The sequence below is a fragment of the Sycon ciliatum genome, chromosome 9 (genome assembly GCF_964019385.1).
Source record: "Sycon ciliatum chromosome 9, ocSycCili1.1, whole genome shotgun sequence".
NCBI classification, from domain to species: Eukaryota; Metazoa; Porifera; class Calcarea; order Leucosolenida; family Sycettidae; genus Sycon; species Sycon ciliatum.
In genome coordinates this window covers 6,083,334-6,099,487 of record NC_088651.1, presented here as the reverse complement: position 1 = coordinate 6,099,487, position 16,154 = coordinate 6,083,334, and the positions used below count along the sequence as shown (strand labels likewise).

At 50.9% G+C, this 16,154-nt stretch overlaps 1 protein-coding gene across 1 annotated transcript in view; it reads left to right on the top strand.

Moving 5' to 3' along the window:
* Window positions 1-16,105, top strand: part of LOC135824572 (uncharacterized) — a 51,683-nt gene extending 35,578 nt beyond the window's left edge. Inside the window, exons 15-16 of the mRNA XM_065337304.1 lie at window positions 1,599-11,580; window positions 13,996-16,105. Coding sequence (XP_065193376.1) covers window positions 1,599-11,580; window positions 13,996-14,005 — 9,992 coding nt within the window. The 3' untranslated portion in view covers window positions 14,006-16,105. The remainder of the gene's footprint in view (window positions 1-1,598; window positions 11,581-13,995) is intronic.
* Window positions 16,106-16,154: the final 49 nt, after the last annotated feature.

The window sequence follows — 16,154 nt, the reverse complement described above, 5'->3', positions numbered from 1 at the left end:
GTGTTCACGGGGTGTTTGTCGCGCTGGAAACGGAGCGTCTCTGTAAGTTTGTATCCCTGGTGATGTTTGTGCCTGGAGAGCACTATATAAGTGGTGCTCTTCAGGCACAATCTTCCTCAGCCTACTCAAGCTCAACTGATGAGGGGTGAATTCCTCGAAACACTGTGTATTGAGCAGGGAGTGGTGCTTTCTTGCAGGTTTGTCGAGTCGAAGGTTCGATGGACTTCTCGTGTGCTCTGGGTGGCAGTCGTGAGTCAGTCAAGTGTCAAGTTAAGTCGGCGGAATAGCGCGAGTGCCTGGTATCAATGACATTTAAGGATTCCAAGACCTTCCCAAACTCCAAGAAAACATGGGACACCAAGTAGAGACAAAGCTTAGCAGGTGTGCAAGCAATACAGGAAGAATGAGCACTTGTGTTCTAATTAGAAGATCCAAGAAAGAAGAAATAACAGATCTACATTAAATTTTCATCATGACTCATGCCATTTTATCACGCAATACGAATTTTCATATCCTTCATCATGATGTTGTGACTATATGTTTCGCTGCGTTGGGGAACGTCGCATCTTACCAAGACGGTCCGTCATACTCTCTCCAATCACCTATGCCAGGATGAATTAATCCTTTCATGTAGCTCGTGGTGCTGTGCCAGAGATCTAGGTCCATTGGTGTAGTGCTCTCGCACCTACATATAGGTCCAGTAGACCGCACATCGCTAACACGTGGCACTGGTTCTTTGTCCGTCCTAGTCCATGTCATTCTCCTTCCCTGCCAAGGATACTGGTAGAAGGCGCCACGGGACAATATGCTAGCAGGTAGAGTCAATGCATCGCTTCGTTGTGTGGCACTATTTCCTTGAAACGAGGAAATTTTGGAATCCAGTACGTCATGTCATGAACACTAAATTGAAGGTAGCCGAAACAAAGTGAAACAAACAAAAAAATGATCGCAGGAAGAGCCAACTCACCAGGCTGCTTGTCAGAATGATAGTCAGAAGGCTTGTAGACGTCTCCCCATAGCTACACTCGCCGCTCTAGTCGTGACCACGATAAGAAGCACAGCCACTATGAATGAGCGACTCTTCCTCGTCAAGTAGGTTATGGCGCACACGGATACAGAATGTTATCCGGCTCACCTCCACATTCTCTCTCAGAAGCTCCATTACGATCTCTGGCAGCGCTGAGGAATCCCCACAACGATGACAGAGGGAACACTGAAGAAGTGTTGCTCAAACATAAAAGGCTTCTCTCTTCATCCGCTTGCAAACTTGAAAGTGAATATTTTCGCGATCGCACTCGAGTAAAATTTGCCAACTGTGACATTTTGGTGATTTTCTCGATTTGTTGGCAAAACACGAAGCCACTTTTTAGCTTGGCGCGGCTCATATTTTGATGACCGTAATGTATTATTTTTTATCTCCAACCAAGCCTGTCCCCTCTACCCATCCCGTTGTCGAGCATGAATGGCACTTTTGCATATATCTAAGAACTGAGCTGACAGTGTGCGGTATGTGCACTGCATCCGACACTCAGTGGATTCCGGCTTGTATATTTATACTTTGTGTCTGTCTTTGCGTGCGTTGCTTGTTCCCTCTGCAGTTGGCAAGAGCCAGAAAACCGCCAAGCGACTGTGGTACTCGACGGCACTGGGCAAAGAGGAGCATGCCATCAAGCTGGACTTCACTAGGCCGGGGCCTGCCATCGTGGAAACGCCACCGATACTGGTGGACCGGGATGCCATCAGGTACTTGCGCATTGCCCTGGAGAAGGTCGGCAAGTGTACCAGCAAGCTAGGAGGGCAGGCAGTCGACGGGCAGCAGCCAGCAGACGACGACGGCACTGCATCCGCAATGAAGTACACAAACCTGAAGGTGCTGGTCATGGCCGGGAACCGAGAATGCATCGAAGGCATCCTGCATGGCCACCAGATTGCCGACGGCAAATCTCTGGCACACCTGGTCGACGTGGAGCCAGGGTCCAGCGTCCTGTGCTTTGTGGACAACGTCACAGACACGACGGGTGAAGCGTACCTTGTCCTTAACCTGCACGAACATGAGCCCATCAGCACGGCTTGTCAACTTCTCAACCTTACGATGGATGCGTCCGACTCTGTCCTACTGGCATTCACTGATCACGACTGGCCATGGGATCGAGATGCAGCGGGAATGCGCCGTTCCAGGAATGGCACCAGGATCGTGTTCAAGGAGAAGTTCGGCAACCTGAAGCGGCATCCCAAGCAACTCGACCCGAACAACCCTCTCAAGCTTCTTCGATTCAAGTATGCGTGGTACGGCTGCAAAGGATCGCTTGCCTGGCAAACACGGCGGCTTGCAATAGCTGTCACGCAGCCCTACCAGATGGTACAGTTTCCAAGTGAAAATGACGCACGCAAGGAAGAAGCCATCAGGAGTTGCTTCAACATCACCAACGGCAGACAATCAAACACCCCACGCACTGCCACTGCCACTGCAACTCCTGGCACGACCGACATGGGGAACGTACCGATCATCGAAGGTCCTATCATCCAGCCGATGGACAGAGTTGACCTTCGCAGGCTGCCGCGCCAGCCAATGGTCCAGTTTGACCAGCTGTTCACCAACATGGCCCTCGGTCCCAGCCTCTCCGTCCTCTCAACCGTCTCACTCGACTCTGATGACCCACTACCCCAGGATGCAAGCAGCCATGGTGACGCCTCATCTGCAATCTGTCGTCAGTGCTTTGCATCCAATCCTGTTCCAGTCGAGCAGCGAGCTAAGTTTGTGGACGTTGTGCACAATCTGATCGAAGTGAGTCCACTGGCGAGCGAGCTACGTCACCGCAGTGACCCGACGTATGTTACAACCGTATTGACCGACGACGAACTCAGTGCAATGACTATTGCCAACATGTGCTCTGGCGGAATGATGGCCGCTAGCATACCGGGTGATGCCAAGGTTGCTGCCATTAAACCGGGACGCGGCAGGAGACCGGAGGTGGAGCAGCGGAAACATGCTCGACTGCTTCTCTCCACGCGCCTTCTCGACATGAGGGTGCACAACTTCTTCTGCTTCGAAGGCTTGCATCTGCTCTCTCAATCCAAGGAACCTTTCCAGGACGCAGCCATGCCGCTACTCTTACCAGCAGTAGCACTAAGCAATGTCTTCATCGTCTGCTCTGACAATCCAGTGGGTGCAGTCAAACGGCTTGTGGCGGTTATCCAGCAGATGAAAGAGCATATGAAATCGCTCTGGGTTGATCCGAAGGAGAAGGAGTCCAAGCTAGACCCGCAGAAAATTGACAGCGGCCTGTTTACGGGCCGTCTCCTCGTACTGTCCACGTCTCGGCAAAGCAACGACGAAGATGGATCCCAGAAACTCTGTCACCTTGACCCAGAGGATCAAGATACTCTCAGCGAGTTCTTCGGCGATTACGATGAGCGGCATTATGACGAAGTTCAGCTTGAGGCAGAGCAGCGCGAGGCATGCGTTCGACAGTTTGCGGCGGAACGTATAACGGCTCACCTTGGCGAGCTTTCGACGCCGTGCTTCAAGTCAGCCGGTTTCCACGACTCGCTGTGTTTGATGCTGGGCGCTGCTGCCACTGCTTGTACTAGCTTCACATCGCTGAAACTCAGCCAAGTCCATCACCGTGAAACCATAGAGTTTTTCGAGCTCTTGCTCACCGCGCTAAGAAGTGGAGAGTGGAATGGCAAACCTTGCAACAGCGGCACCCAAGAGTTAAAAATCGACGGCGAGGTCGTGGAGCCGTTCCATCGACCGCAGAAGTATAAGTGGTCCATGGATGCCGGCTTACCACTCGATTTCAAAGTGGACATGGATAGTTCCGATATAGACAAGTGCTTCGACGGTGTCGAAAAGCTGCTGAGCGATGCTGCCCGCGCCATGATCAATGCTCTGCGTGTTGATGTCGCAAGAGCGGTACTGAAGTCTGAAGAAGACTGGTGGTCTCGAGGCCCGGCCGCTCTCCACACTCAGACCAAGACAGCGCTGGACATCCTCTGCAAGCGCCGGCAAAGAGCCGTGAAGGCACCGTCCCACACTCACAGGCAGGGACTGAGGGGAACCCTCGACCTTGAAGCAGAAACCAAATCCTGTTTCAGCTTCTTCGAGTCGATCTGGGAGCCTTGCGACCAACCATGCTCCTACAAGCCCTGTCACCTGCTTTGCCTGCAGCCGCGTGGTCATCGCGACAAGCATGACTGTCTGTTTGATCACGGCAAGCAAGGCAACCATTACTGCGGCAGACCTTGCACGTATTGTCGGAAGAAGAAGACCAGGGAAGGCGAGCCCGGCCAGTGTATGGCGGGAGCAGGTCACAAGAGCCGTCGTTGCCAGTGCTGGCAAGAAGGAGGTGACGTGCCTCCACAGCACAAGTGTGAGGAGCCGTGCGACTACATGGATGCCTGGGTTCACAAGCATGGTGATCGCACGCAGGTGGAAAGCTCAATATGCTACAAGGATGCTCTGCACGAAGAATCCAGCAGGGACGATGAACATATTGGCGATGACCAAGCCGAACACAAATGCTCCGCTGAAAGGCACACGTGTGCGCAGCAGTGCCAACTTCGACCGACTTCTCGAGCACGGTGCGAGAAATACTGCTTGCACGATATCGACAAGGGGCAAGGCCATGACCTACACACGTGTGGTGCCACAGATCACAAGTGTCCAGACGTATGTCAAGCTGAAGGTGTGTGTGCTATAGCCAACAACTCGGAGTCAGAGTTAAACCCCAACATCTGCAGAGACGAGGAGCAGCGAATCGGTGTGAACGGCTATAAGATGTTCTGCGGGTCAACACTGGACACCATGACCCTGACGCATAGCGGCAATCACCAGTGTGGCAAGGAACAGAAAGATCACACGTGTACGGAGATCTGCCCACTGTGCAGCATGGTGTGTCGTCTCGGCTGGGACCACGAGGGTCCGCACGATATGAAGCACGGACAGATCCGGAACAGTCGCTTTGCCAGGGTGCGTAATGGCCGAACGCATGAGTTGGTGTCCCATGATACACCGCCAAGATGCGATCAGCTCTGCCCTGGCAAGGACTACATGCGGGGTCACGAACATATCTTGTCCAAGGATATTGTGTCATTGCTGGCCAAACGTTCCAGCGCATTTGACACCTCTGCCTCTGGCCATAGGCCATTCTTTCCACGCCAGGAACAAGACGGGGACAATCACAAGGTTGTGAATCACACATTCTTCTGGAAGAGGCTGAATATCGTTGATCCGAATGCGGGCAGTGCCGACTTTGACCGTTGCCCTATGCAATGCCCAAGACATCCTGCGACCAGTGCACCCTACTGCACAGGCTCTTTGTGGCATGAAGCGTTTGATGAGAAACACAAGCCAGACGACAAAGGTTACACAGGAAAGGCAGTGAGGGAGGAGATCGACGGCGTCGAGCGAAAACAAAGCCGCGGCAACGAGCACAACGTATACATAGGCCACCATTTCCCGTGCAGCAGAGAGCCGGATCATATGTGTAACGGACTCTGCACTCTACCCGAGAAACTGGAGAAATGCATGCGCGGCACGGAGCGTTCACAGTGTTCCAAGCCTGTGGGTCACCACGGTGTGTGCTCGTGTCAGACTGCTGAAAAGCACGTCTGTGGCATCCCGTGCCCAGCTACTTTGGAGTCCGGTCTTTGTGGAGAGCCTTGTGTACGGCGCGTCGAGGAGCATAACTCTGAAGATCAACATGATCATGAGCTGCACTGGTGTGGAATCGATAGGTGCTGCATGAAATGTGACTGTGGTGCGAACTGCTCCAAAAGCGGTCAGCCAATCGATCACTTGCACGGTGGTGAAGATAAGCCAATACCGCATCACTGCGGCATTCGTCACGAGTGCCGGGAGCTTTGCGAGGAGGATGGCATCTGCATGCTTGCATCCGATCCTACTACGGTGGATCCTGAGAAACACAAGCGGCGATCCAGTGATGGAAATGGGTATCGTTTGGTGTGCGACATCAAGAAACCCATCGGAGAGATAGAACACGAGGAGAAGCACTCCTGTCGCAACACGCACACCTGCACTGTCCAGTGTCCGGGCTGCCATCGCTACTGCACACGAGATATCAATCACAAAGGCAATCACCGCCTCGATGAACATGGCCCGTACCGGAATGACTCTTGTGTGGTTCGCAACGGTGTCAGCGGTAACGTCGAAGTCTCTGGCGAGCGAACTTGCGGGCAGTTGTGCAAGGAAGCAGGGCGTGGCCATGCCCACTGCAGGCTGGGGGAGAAGTCACAGAGACATTCCGCATTCTGGGAGTCGTTTCGGTTTGACTGTCCGTGTCCGGAAGACCGTGATTTCCTGGATGGCTGTCCGGTCAAGTGCAATGCAAAGGAACGACACGGACCTAAGGCCAACGTCTACTGCCAAGGGAAACTATTCCACGAGCTGAGCGATAAACCGGAGCTAGACAACGCGACCGCCGCCACATCTCTGATGTACACCGGACTGCAAATCTATGGAGTTGACGAGAATGGGCGGGAGCTGTGCGGCCACTGGTTTGCCTGCTCCACCAAGCACAAGTGTGCAGAGGCATGCTTCCGCTGCTCCCGCGACGAAAATCAGAGCGAGAAAAGGGCGAGGGACGTGGCCTGTCGGTTCTTCCGCCACGATCACGAGTCCCGGTGCAGGTGTCGCAAAGAGCACCACCAATGCCGCGTGGAATGTGAAGCTCCTGGCTGCAAGGTGTTGTGTACCCAAGATGACTACTACGAGCATGCGGACCATAAATGTGATGCTACTGGATGTGAGAACAGGTGTGAAATTGGTAATTGCACGGCGGATTGCAACGCACCTGACCATGTTCACTCCACAAAGAACAAAGGGCTACACCATTGTAATCAGCGGCACTCGTGTGCCAAGTACTGTGACATGGATGGTGTGTGCCATGTCACAACTATCCACGGGAAAGCACCAGAGGATAGCCGGGCACTTGTCTCTGGTTTAAGCAACACCACCGGATATCACCTGAAGTGTGTGAAGCCGTTACCAGCCGGAAAGAAAATGCACGCAGGGAAACATGAGTGTTCCGCCGAATCTCATACCTGCAAGGAGCAATGCCCACTGTGCAAACGTCACTGTGAACTACACGCTGGACACCACAAGAGCGGTTCTCTTCATCAGGTCCAGCACGGGACAATCGTGACAGCCGTGAAGCTCTCGGTCGGTCTTGACGACGAGGTTCACATTGAAGGAGGTGTAACATGCCAAGATATGTGCGAGAAAGGAGGACGAGGCCACTTACACATCGGTAGTGCTTACATGAATTTTAAGAAGAGCATCAGCTCTCATGCAAAATTCTGGCATGATATGAAGTTCAAAGACCCAGCTTCTCCAGAGCAGCAGAAGGAGTATGGTCTTTGCGGAAAGCCGTGTATCTTGCCGCACAGCAGTGATCCTCCATACTGTGCCTACGACGTGAACCACCTACACCCAACTACCGGTACTGCCGACCGATCGTCGGTATTTCACCACTGTAAGCAGCAACACACTTGCAACCAGCCCTGTGAGGCACTAGGAGTCTGTGTTATTCTCTCACCGGGTGGTGACGAACAGCCTCTGAACGTCACCGCAACCGCATATCCCAACGGCTTCAGGAACTCATTCTGCAAGATTCCCATACCACCCCGTCTTCAAAAGCATGACAAGTCCCACGACTGTGGTGTTGTCCACCACTGTAATAAGTCCTGCAGCATGTGTGGACACTGCTGTTCACGTCCATACGACCACACTGGCACTGCCTGCTCCGTGACTCACGGTAGCATCAAGCCAGAGGTCCTTGCCAAGATCGCCTTACTGGGCAAGGATGGAAGAGAAGTGCAACTGCCGGATGCTGCAATCACCTGTGACAAGCTATGTAAGATTGCTGGGCCATCTCATTCTCATCTCATCTACGATGTGGATGCTGCCAGCAGCACCTCCATCTCGCGTACCAAGGCAAGACAAGTGTCTCATAGGACCTTCTGGGACAACCTGTCATTATTGGATCCATATCCTGAAGGGGAGTCGCGCCTATTCAACGCCTGCCCAGTAGTGTGCACACTGCCTGGCCACGACGGCATTGAAAACAGGCAGTGCCTTGGTGAAATTCATCATCAACTCTACAACCCGGAGGCCGAGCCAGAACGAGGTTTCACTGCTGAAGAGCGGCATGGACAGTTACAAGGCCATCGGTTCGAATGCGAAGAGCACGTCTGCGGTGACAAGTGTGAACTGTTTCAAGATGGACAACGGTGTGAAGGCACCTGCACTCTACTGGACGGCCATGACAAGAGTGCGCAGCCTTGCAAGTGCAAATCAGCACACACCTGTCCCAAGCAATGCCAAGATGAGGACTGCGCAAAGCAATGCTCTATGGATGACAGTCATAAAGTCTCAGACTCCAGCCCTCTGCAACACCACTGCGGGAAGAGCCACAAGTGCAAGGTAGCATGCAACGAGCCTGGGCCATGCAAAGTTGTCCCAGAAGTAGAGAAAGAAAGCTTCATCAGCGAGAATCCCAATGCTGAGAAGATTGCTGGCAATGCATTCAAGCTTTTCTGCAACATACCAGTGCCACCTGGAAAAACCACACATCCTGGTGTGAAACACAGCTGTCAGCAGGCGCACGGATGTGACAAAACATGTCCATTGTGTGGCTTCCACTGTGAAACAGCGGGATCTACAACGCATGATCAGCATCTAGTATCACAGCACGGTGCTGTGCTGTCCAGTGCTCGGGCTAGTCTCCGCAATGGAAATGGCTCTACTCCTTCACAACTGCCAGATGATACAACCTGCCATACTGTCTGTGGTAGCCTCGAAGAAAGTCGCTCACACAGTCATGTCCCAGACTACGACCTGGTAGCAGCGCATTATAACAAAGGCAAAATCAAAGAAAGCTACAGGCGGGTGGGCATAAAGTGCAAAGTGACCCATGCCCTATTCTGGGATGTCCACAGCTTTGCCGACCCCAGTGTAGACCCAGCAAATGGTTTTGACAAGTGTCCCGCACCCTGCCCAAGAGATCAAGAGCACGGGGAAGATAAAGTGTATTGCACACAGCTTCTGTATCATCAGACAGTTCCACAATCTGGCAAACCTGAGTTGCCTGGCTTTGCTGACAATGGTCATCACTTTCCATGCGACAATCATCTATGTAATGATCCTTGTGGACAGGCCAATCAATACGGTCCATGTGTGGAACACTGCATGCGGCCACTCAAGCATTCAAGGGGCCACGACTGCGAGAAGGAGCACAAATGTGACCAAACATGCAGGGGAACCGACTGCAGCAACAAATGTGAATTGAAAATGGGTCATGATAAGAAGCAGAAATGCAACTGTGGCATTGGAAAGTGCACTGCTAAATGCGATCACTGCGATGCTGACTGTGAAGCTAAAGATCATTTCCACCATCCTACTGGATCCACTGTTCATGACTGTGGTGCAACTCATATCTGCTCTGAATCGAAGCGTACTGGTAACAAAGATATCAAGTGCAACACCAGCGAAGGCAACTGCACCCTGCCCTTCTTCAGTAAGCTAGATTCAGATCAAAAAATAGCTTTGGTGAAGGATGGAACATTGCCAGCATTGAGGCTGCCCTGCAAACGCATAATTCCAACTGGCCAAGCGGAACACGGTGGAGAGCATGCACATCATGATGATGCTTCCCAATTGCAACATACCTGCAATGCCTTTTGTCCAACGTGCGGAGAGTGCTGCGATAAGGTGGTTCATGCTGACGGTGAATTGCACAGCACAACACATGGAACATTCCGGTCTCTTCGGCCAGCAGAGATACAGGAGCATGCGCTTTCTCCTTGGAGAGTTGTGGACACAAAGGATGAATCCATGGTGCCACCTATAGCTCAGCAAACACCTGACAGTCCACCATCAGTGATCACCTGCAGCACCGTGTGCTCCTCTCTGAAACGAGAGCACCACCACTGCAAAGTCAGAGTGGATAAATCAGCAACAGAGAGCCTCGACGTTACCTTCACCGAGCGAGTCACCCACAGCCAGTTCTGGAAAGCTATTGGTTTTGTGGACCCATACTCTGAAGATGAGACTGCGGAATTCGACCATTGCCATGCCCGATGCCAGCATGAGGAGCATGGTGGCGATGCTGTGTTTTGTGAAGGAAGACAACTTCACGCTGGTCCCCTGGTGACAGGAGCTAACCCTGGTCTACTACCACAGAGTACTACTGGACACATGTTCAAGTGCTCTCATCCGTGCTCAGGACATTGCGTGTATAAGGAGGTATCGCGGAACTGCGGCAAGGATTGTGATGACCGGCGTGAGCATCATGCTGGCCCGTGCCTCTGCGCGGAAACAGCCCATAGGTGCAAAGAACGCTGTGAGGTCAATCGGCAATCAAAAACCACCACTGCCGGTAAACCCCTCTGCACTGGGGAGTGTGACGTGATACTAGACCGCAGGGATGGCACTGCCCATGAGGATCATCGGTGTGATTTGCACGATTGCGTTGCACTGTGCTCTGCTGCAGACTGTAAAAAAACCTGCACTCGTGCTCATGATCACGTGCTTCACGAGGGGCATGAAAAGCATAAATGTGGGGATAGCCATGTCTGTTCTACACCTTGTCCATTCTGTGGTGCTCAGTGCGAGCTCCCACCACACGACGCCACAACTTTACACAGAGCAGCACATGGCCAGATCCGAATGGACGGCAGACAGAAGCTACAGACCTTTGCCACCGCGCAACAAACATTGCCCATACTTCTAGATTTTGCACATTCATGCGAAAACGTTTGTCAGAACTCAGGTTGGGGTCATCTTCACATCTTGGCATGCACATCGGAAGCAAGACAAGCAGATTGCAGTGGTGACGGGTATCATATTGAATCAGAGCAGCTGCATAAGAAAGAGCTGCACTTCTGCACGCACCGGTATTTTTGGGAGCAAGCGGCAGGATTTGAGCAGCCAGCGACAAGTGATGGCTTTTCAAAGTGTGGAGAACGGTGCCACGCCGGTCACTCAACTACTTGCACGTTGGATGTCCTTCACAAGACCCTGCCTGATCGTCAACAGCAAAAAGTAAGGGATGGACACCGGTTCTCTCATTGTGCGTCAAAATGCGATGGAAAATGCGAATCAGGAAGCCATGGAACAGTCAGGAACAGGCCACAGACCTGCGGCTTGATACAAGACCACAGTGGACTGCATCTGTGCATGGATTGCGTAGGGCAACTTTGTCCTGAAAAATGCCCCCAATGTCATGAGAAGTGCATCAAGAAGGTCCAGCATGCTGAGAGCGACGGCCATTATGTCCTACATGGCGAGATCAAAGCTCCCAACACGGAGTTCAGAGTGTGTGAGAAGAGCTCGATGAACCCGATCGACCAGACTGGAAAAACCTGCTGGGAGATGTGTGTGGTTAAGGATGATCACTATCACATTCTTCAGGAGTGCAGCGGTTACGGTGGAGCAGACTGCAAAGCTACTGGCAGCAACAAACATATAAAACACAGCCATGAGCTTTCTGCAGACTATATCGACCATGACCACTACTGGAAACTGCAAAAATTCGCTTTATCTGGCCCTATTTCAAAGTAAGTACTGAAGTATCAAGTACAGTCGACTCCTGATATAACGAACACCATTGTGCAGGAGGATTAGTTCCTTATAGCCAAAGTTTGTTATAACCATGATTCACTTACACTTTACAAGCAACACATCATGACTCGGACACATGGCCCATGACTGTATGAGTGCACTTGGTTTTCATACGGCCCTTCAAGATATTGTTCGTTTTTAACGAAATTCGTTTGCTACAATGGGTCAATTATTTGTATGGGTTCAAACAGGGAAAACAGCTCGCTGTATCACAAAATTGGCTATGTGCAAGTTCGCTATAGCGTAGTCAACTGGATGCATGATACTGGGGATGATGAAATTGATTGAGTGGATGCTGTGTTTTCAGAATGCACTCCAGCAAGTGTGACTATCTTAGGTATATTGCCAAATCCTTCTCACTGTTATTGCAACGTGTCGTGCAGTTATATCGTTGGCGATTTCTCTGCCGGGTGTAGAGTCATACACTGTTGGATATCCTGCATCGGCTACTTATTGTGTGGCATGGTTAGGGGGAGCGTAACCGTGCATTTCGTCTTGTGCCAAGTGTTCGTGTTTTGATTGGTGTGAACTTTCTCCTCCCTTTCTTGATGGTGACAGTTGTGTGTCTTGACTGAGCGGCCTCTTCCTCTCCTAGCCATGGTTCCATTGCTCTTGTGAGAGTCTACAAACGTTTTTTTGTAATGTGCAGCTCAAAAGGTCACTCAGCCGTTGTGGCATCCCGCCAATGTTGCATTCAAATTCACCGGTACCCCTAAGTACATCACGCTCTATCACGGGTAAAATATCCTTGTTGGTGGTGGAAAACATGTTTTCGGGTCGCAAAGCAATGGATGAGGTAGCACAGCGGAACAGAGCGCTGGGAAATATTTGGAATTTCCCGTGTGTTCGAACATGGCTGACTGACTGCCAGCAATCCATAGAGGAGAGAAGAGGTTATCCAGTACAAGAGAAGATGGACTCTAAGTTTTGAGACCTCTTCATCAAGCCGTTGAATTCGGTTATCTTATTGAGCAGCCCATTACGAAATAGATTTGTAGACTGTCACAAAAGCAATGGGACCATGGCTAGGAGAGGGAGAGGTCGCTCAGTCAAGACACTTAACTATCACCATCAAGAATGGGAGGAGCAAGTTGACACCAATCAAAACACGTTATGCTATGTTTCCCCAACCATGCCAAACAACAAACAGCTGATGCAGGATCTGAAAAACCGTACACGTCTGTAAACACAGTAAAACCTGTGACTAACGGCCACCCCTTGCCCTTGGGGCCAGAGAAAGCGGTCTTTAGTGACAGGTGGTCCTTAGTTACAGGTTTGCACCGCACAACCATAATGTGAGACCGTCCGTGCCTGGCGAAGTGGTCTGTAGTACCAGGCTGGTCGCTAGTCATGGTGGTCTTTAGTAATACAGGCTTTACTGTACGTACATGTACCTGCCCTGAATAAAAACCACCTTTGTCTATCTGTTCAAGTCAAGTTCAGCCCGATAAAACGTACTGCCCAAAATCAGTACCGGTACGGTTCGCACATACAGCGTGTAGACTGTACATGTACATCTACACAAAGTGACTTCTCCACTTCACACAAGTCGGGGCCGAAAGTTAGTTCGTGCCCGAAAGTCAGTACCCGAATGAAAGTTTGTACGGGCGTGACCACTAAATTCGAAAATCAGAACGTTATGTTATGTTTAGGGGTTATCCGGGTACCCGCCGGATACCCGTCTGTTTAGCTGCTGATCTGTTAGCAAGCGAGTACCCGTTAGTCGTGTCCGACGGTATCTTATGGTATTAGTAGCTGGCTTGGACAGTCGAACAATTAGATGTACAGTGTGAAAGTGTTGTTAGATGAGTTCGATCCTGCTTCATGTGACAGTTTTGACTGTTTTGCATGTAGCGCAGTAAATGCGCATGCTGCGCTTGTCGTGATGTAGTGCACTTGCTGTGAATTGCTTGACTTTGCATGCCCTCCTGGCACGAAATGTGGAAGCAACTGTTACTATTGGCTGCTAAAGGGTACCCGATAACCCGCCCGTTAAGCCACATACTCGTTTGTAACCTTTTAAAAAGGGTAACCGTTTCACCCCTAGATCATCATAACTTATGTTATCTCTATTTTACTTCATCATAGGTACAGGCATTGCTGCCTTACGGACTTATTTATGTACATATTTACTGTAGTAAGTGACTCTACACAGGGTTGACAAGTCTCCAGCAACGTAACTGTACTGTGCGTGCCCCCCCCCCCCTCCCCCCCCCCCCCTCCCCTCCCCTTACCATCACCACCATACTTAAAGCCCATGTGGCAGCAATGTCTGATGCATGCATCTACTCACAACTCAGAGATTGTTTTCTTTCTGCTTCTTCTTCTTCTTCTTGCCTGCATGCATACAGTGGCATATGAAGCAGGCTTCAGTTGCCACGTCACGTCTCACCTGTCCGGATATGATGCATACTCTCCCAGCACAGCTTGCCGCCAAGTGAGTCAGTTGTATCCTCATGTCTTGTGGTTGCTATTATTGCACTCAGCTGGCGCAGACTGCCCAGAGGCTGCAACGAAAAGCTTGTGCACCGTGCACATCGGACAAAGGATGCGGTTCCTTGATGCATTTTTATTCTAAACTTTTCTTTTTGCTGAAATCATATTTTCCCACTTCGTATTGTTTGGACATTCATGTGCCGAAGACTTTGCCTAGCACCATTCACCAGCTTATGTTGCTCAGAGATGCTGCACCTGTCACCCTAGGTGTGTCGTGTTGAGCACTGTGAGTGCATACACCTTGTGCATAGCACTTTTAAAACACAATCCCTTCCTCCTCTCCCCCATCCTCCCCGTCCCCTCCTCACCCTCACCACCCTCGCCCTACTCCCCCCCCCCACCCTAAATTGTCACTTACATTATCCTGCGCCTGCATGCTGCTGTAGACGTTGCATTCTCAGATCAGTGCCCATGCCTACTCCCACAGTTGGGACTAGGATTGAATCCCTTCGCTGCTACTCATGATACAGTCGTATCTTTTGTTTCTTTGCACGTCGTTTTCTGTGTCCACTTTTTCCCATTGACCTGGAAAGCTGGGCGTACTGTAGTTTGTCCCATGACGCGCTGCCACAACGACCCATGCACACTTACAATTCCAGTTCCCTGTGCACGTTGTATGGCGTATTATGGTATTACTGCCATGGCTTGTCCAGTATTGCATGCCCACTTGCCCTCTCTTGCTTGGCAATGACGAGTTGCTGTTGCCAGATAGGCATTTTTGTCTTCCTGAGTAGAGAGCACCAGACACCATGCCGCACTATGGGTTGATATATTTTTGTTTTCGTTTCCCTTATTTTTGTCCTTGTGATGTATCAATTCCATGCTAACTGGTGGCTTGGTCTCCTGTGAAAGCCACAGATACCAGCTGCAGTTCTAGTACAGTGTACTACATTCCATTGCCTGCCCTTACTAACCACTGCCACACTAGTAGCCTTTTTGTCCAATATCCGGTGTTTCTCGTTCTGTTGTTCATTCACCTACCAACCCCTCTCCCCTTCCCCTCCCCTCTCCCCCACCCCTCTCCCCCACCCCTCTCCCCATCTCCTCCCCCACCCCCTCTCCCCACCCCCTCCCCTCTCAACAACCCCCAACCCCTCTCCCCACCCCCTCTCCCCACCCCCTCTCCCTACTTCTCGCTATGACCAGCACTGCTGCTGCTGGCTCTGTATACGTGTCGTTATTCCCATTCGTGAAGCCACGTCAGATGCATCCACGTGCATGCTTCAGAATGCATCAACTAAAGCGATTTCTCTTTTCCTTTCCCGCTTTGCTTTCCTCCAACTCGCCGTTTTTTGGGGTTTTTTTCCTGAGCAGATTCATTTTTTTGGTAATTTCCGAAGATATCGTTTCTTCCCTATGCGCTGTGTGCCGTTTTGAATCATTCCTTACAATACCTTCTGTTTAGTTACTGATACACTCTCGTACTTTCACCAAATGTAGCATAGCAAATGCGCAGCTAGTTATGCAGTGGAGTTTCCACTGTTCTTCTTAGAAGTTTTTTCCAATTTTTAGTTGAGTTTAAACTCCCAGAACTAAACATGTACGTTACTCGACCGTTACACCCCTGACCGGCGAGTAATTTTTTTATCTCATTGTAATTGCACTACTAGCGATTTGTGCACGAAACATGTAATCGTGATGCGATTCATTACGATTCTCAGCTCAGTGCATCTGTGCCTGCCGTGAATGATTTCTCTGTTTCTGTTCTTCAGTTCACAGATTGCCCATGTTGTTACAGGTGCATGTACTATTCTCTGCTATGCACTTGAAGCATCTTGTTCTCTTTGCCCGCGTTCATTCCGTGCAGTGTTCCGATGCCTTTCCAAGTTCTCTGCTGTCCCAACTCTAGTTTTGCCTTGCCTGCTGCATGACGCATGTGCCTGCTGCCTATACAGATCACACACAGTGGTGTTGTATTAAATACATTTTTGTATCATGGAATGGATATTCTACTTGTGTCGTGAACACGTCTCTGCGGACTCTGCCTAGTCTGAGCCTTTGGCCTGGGCTCCAT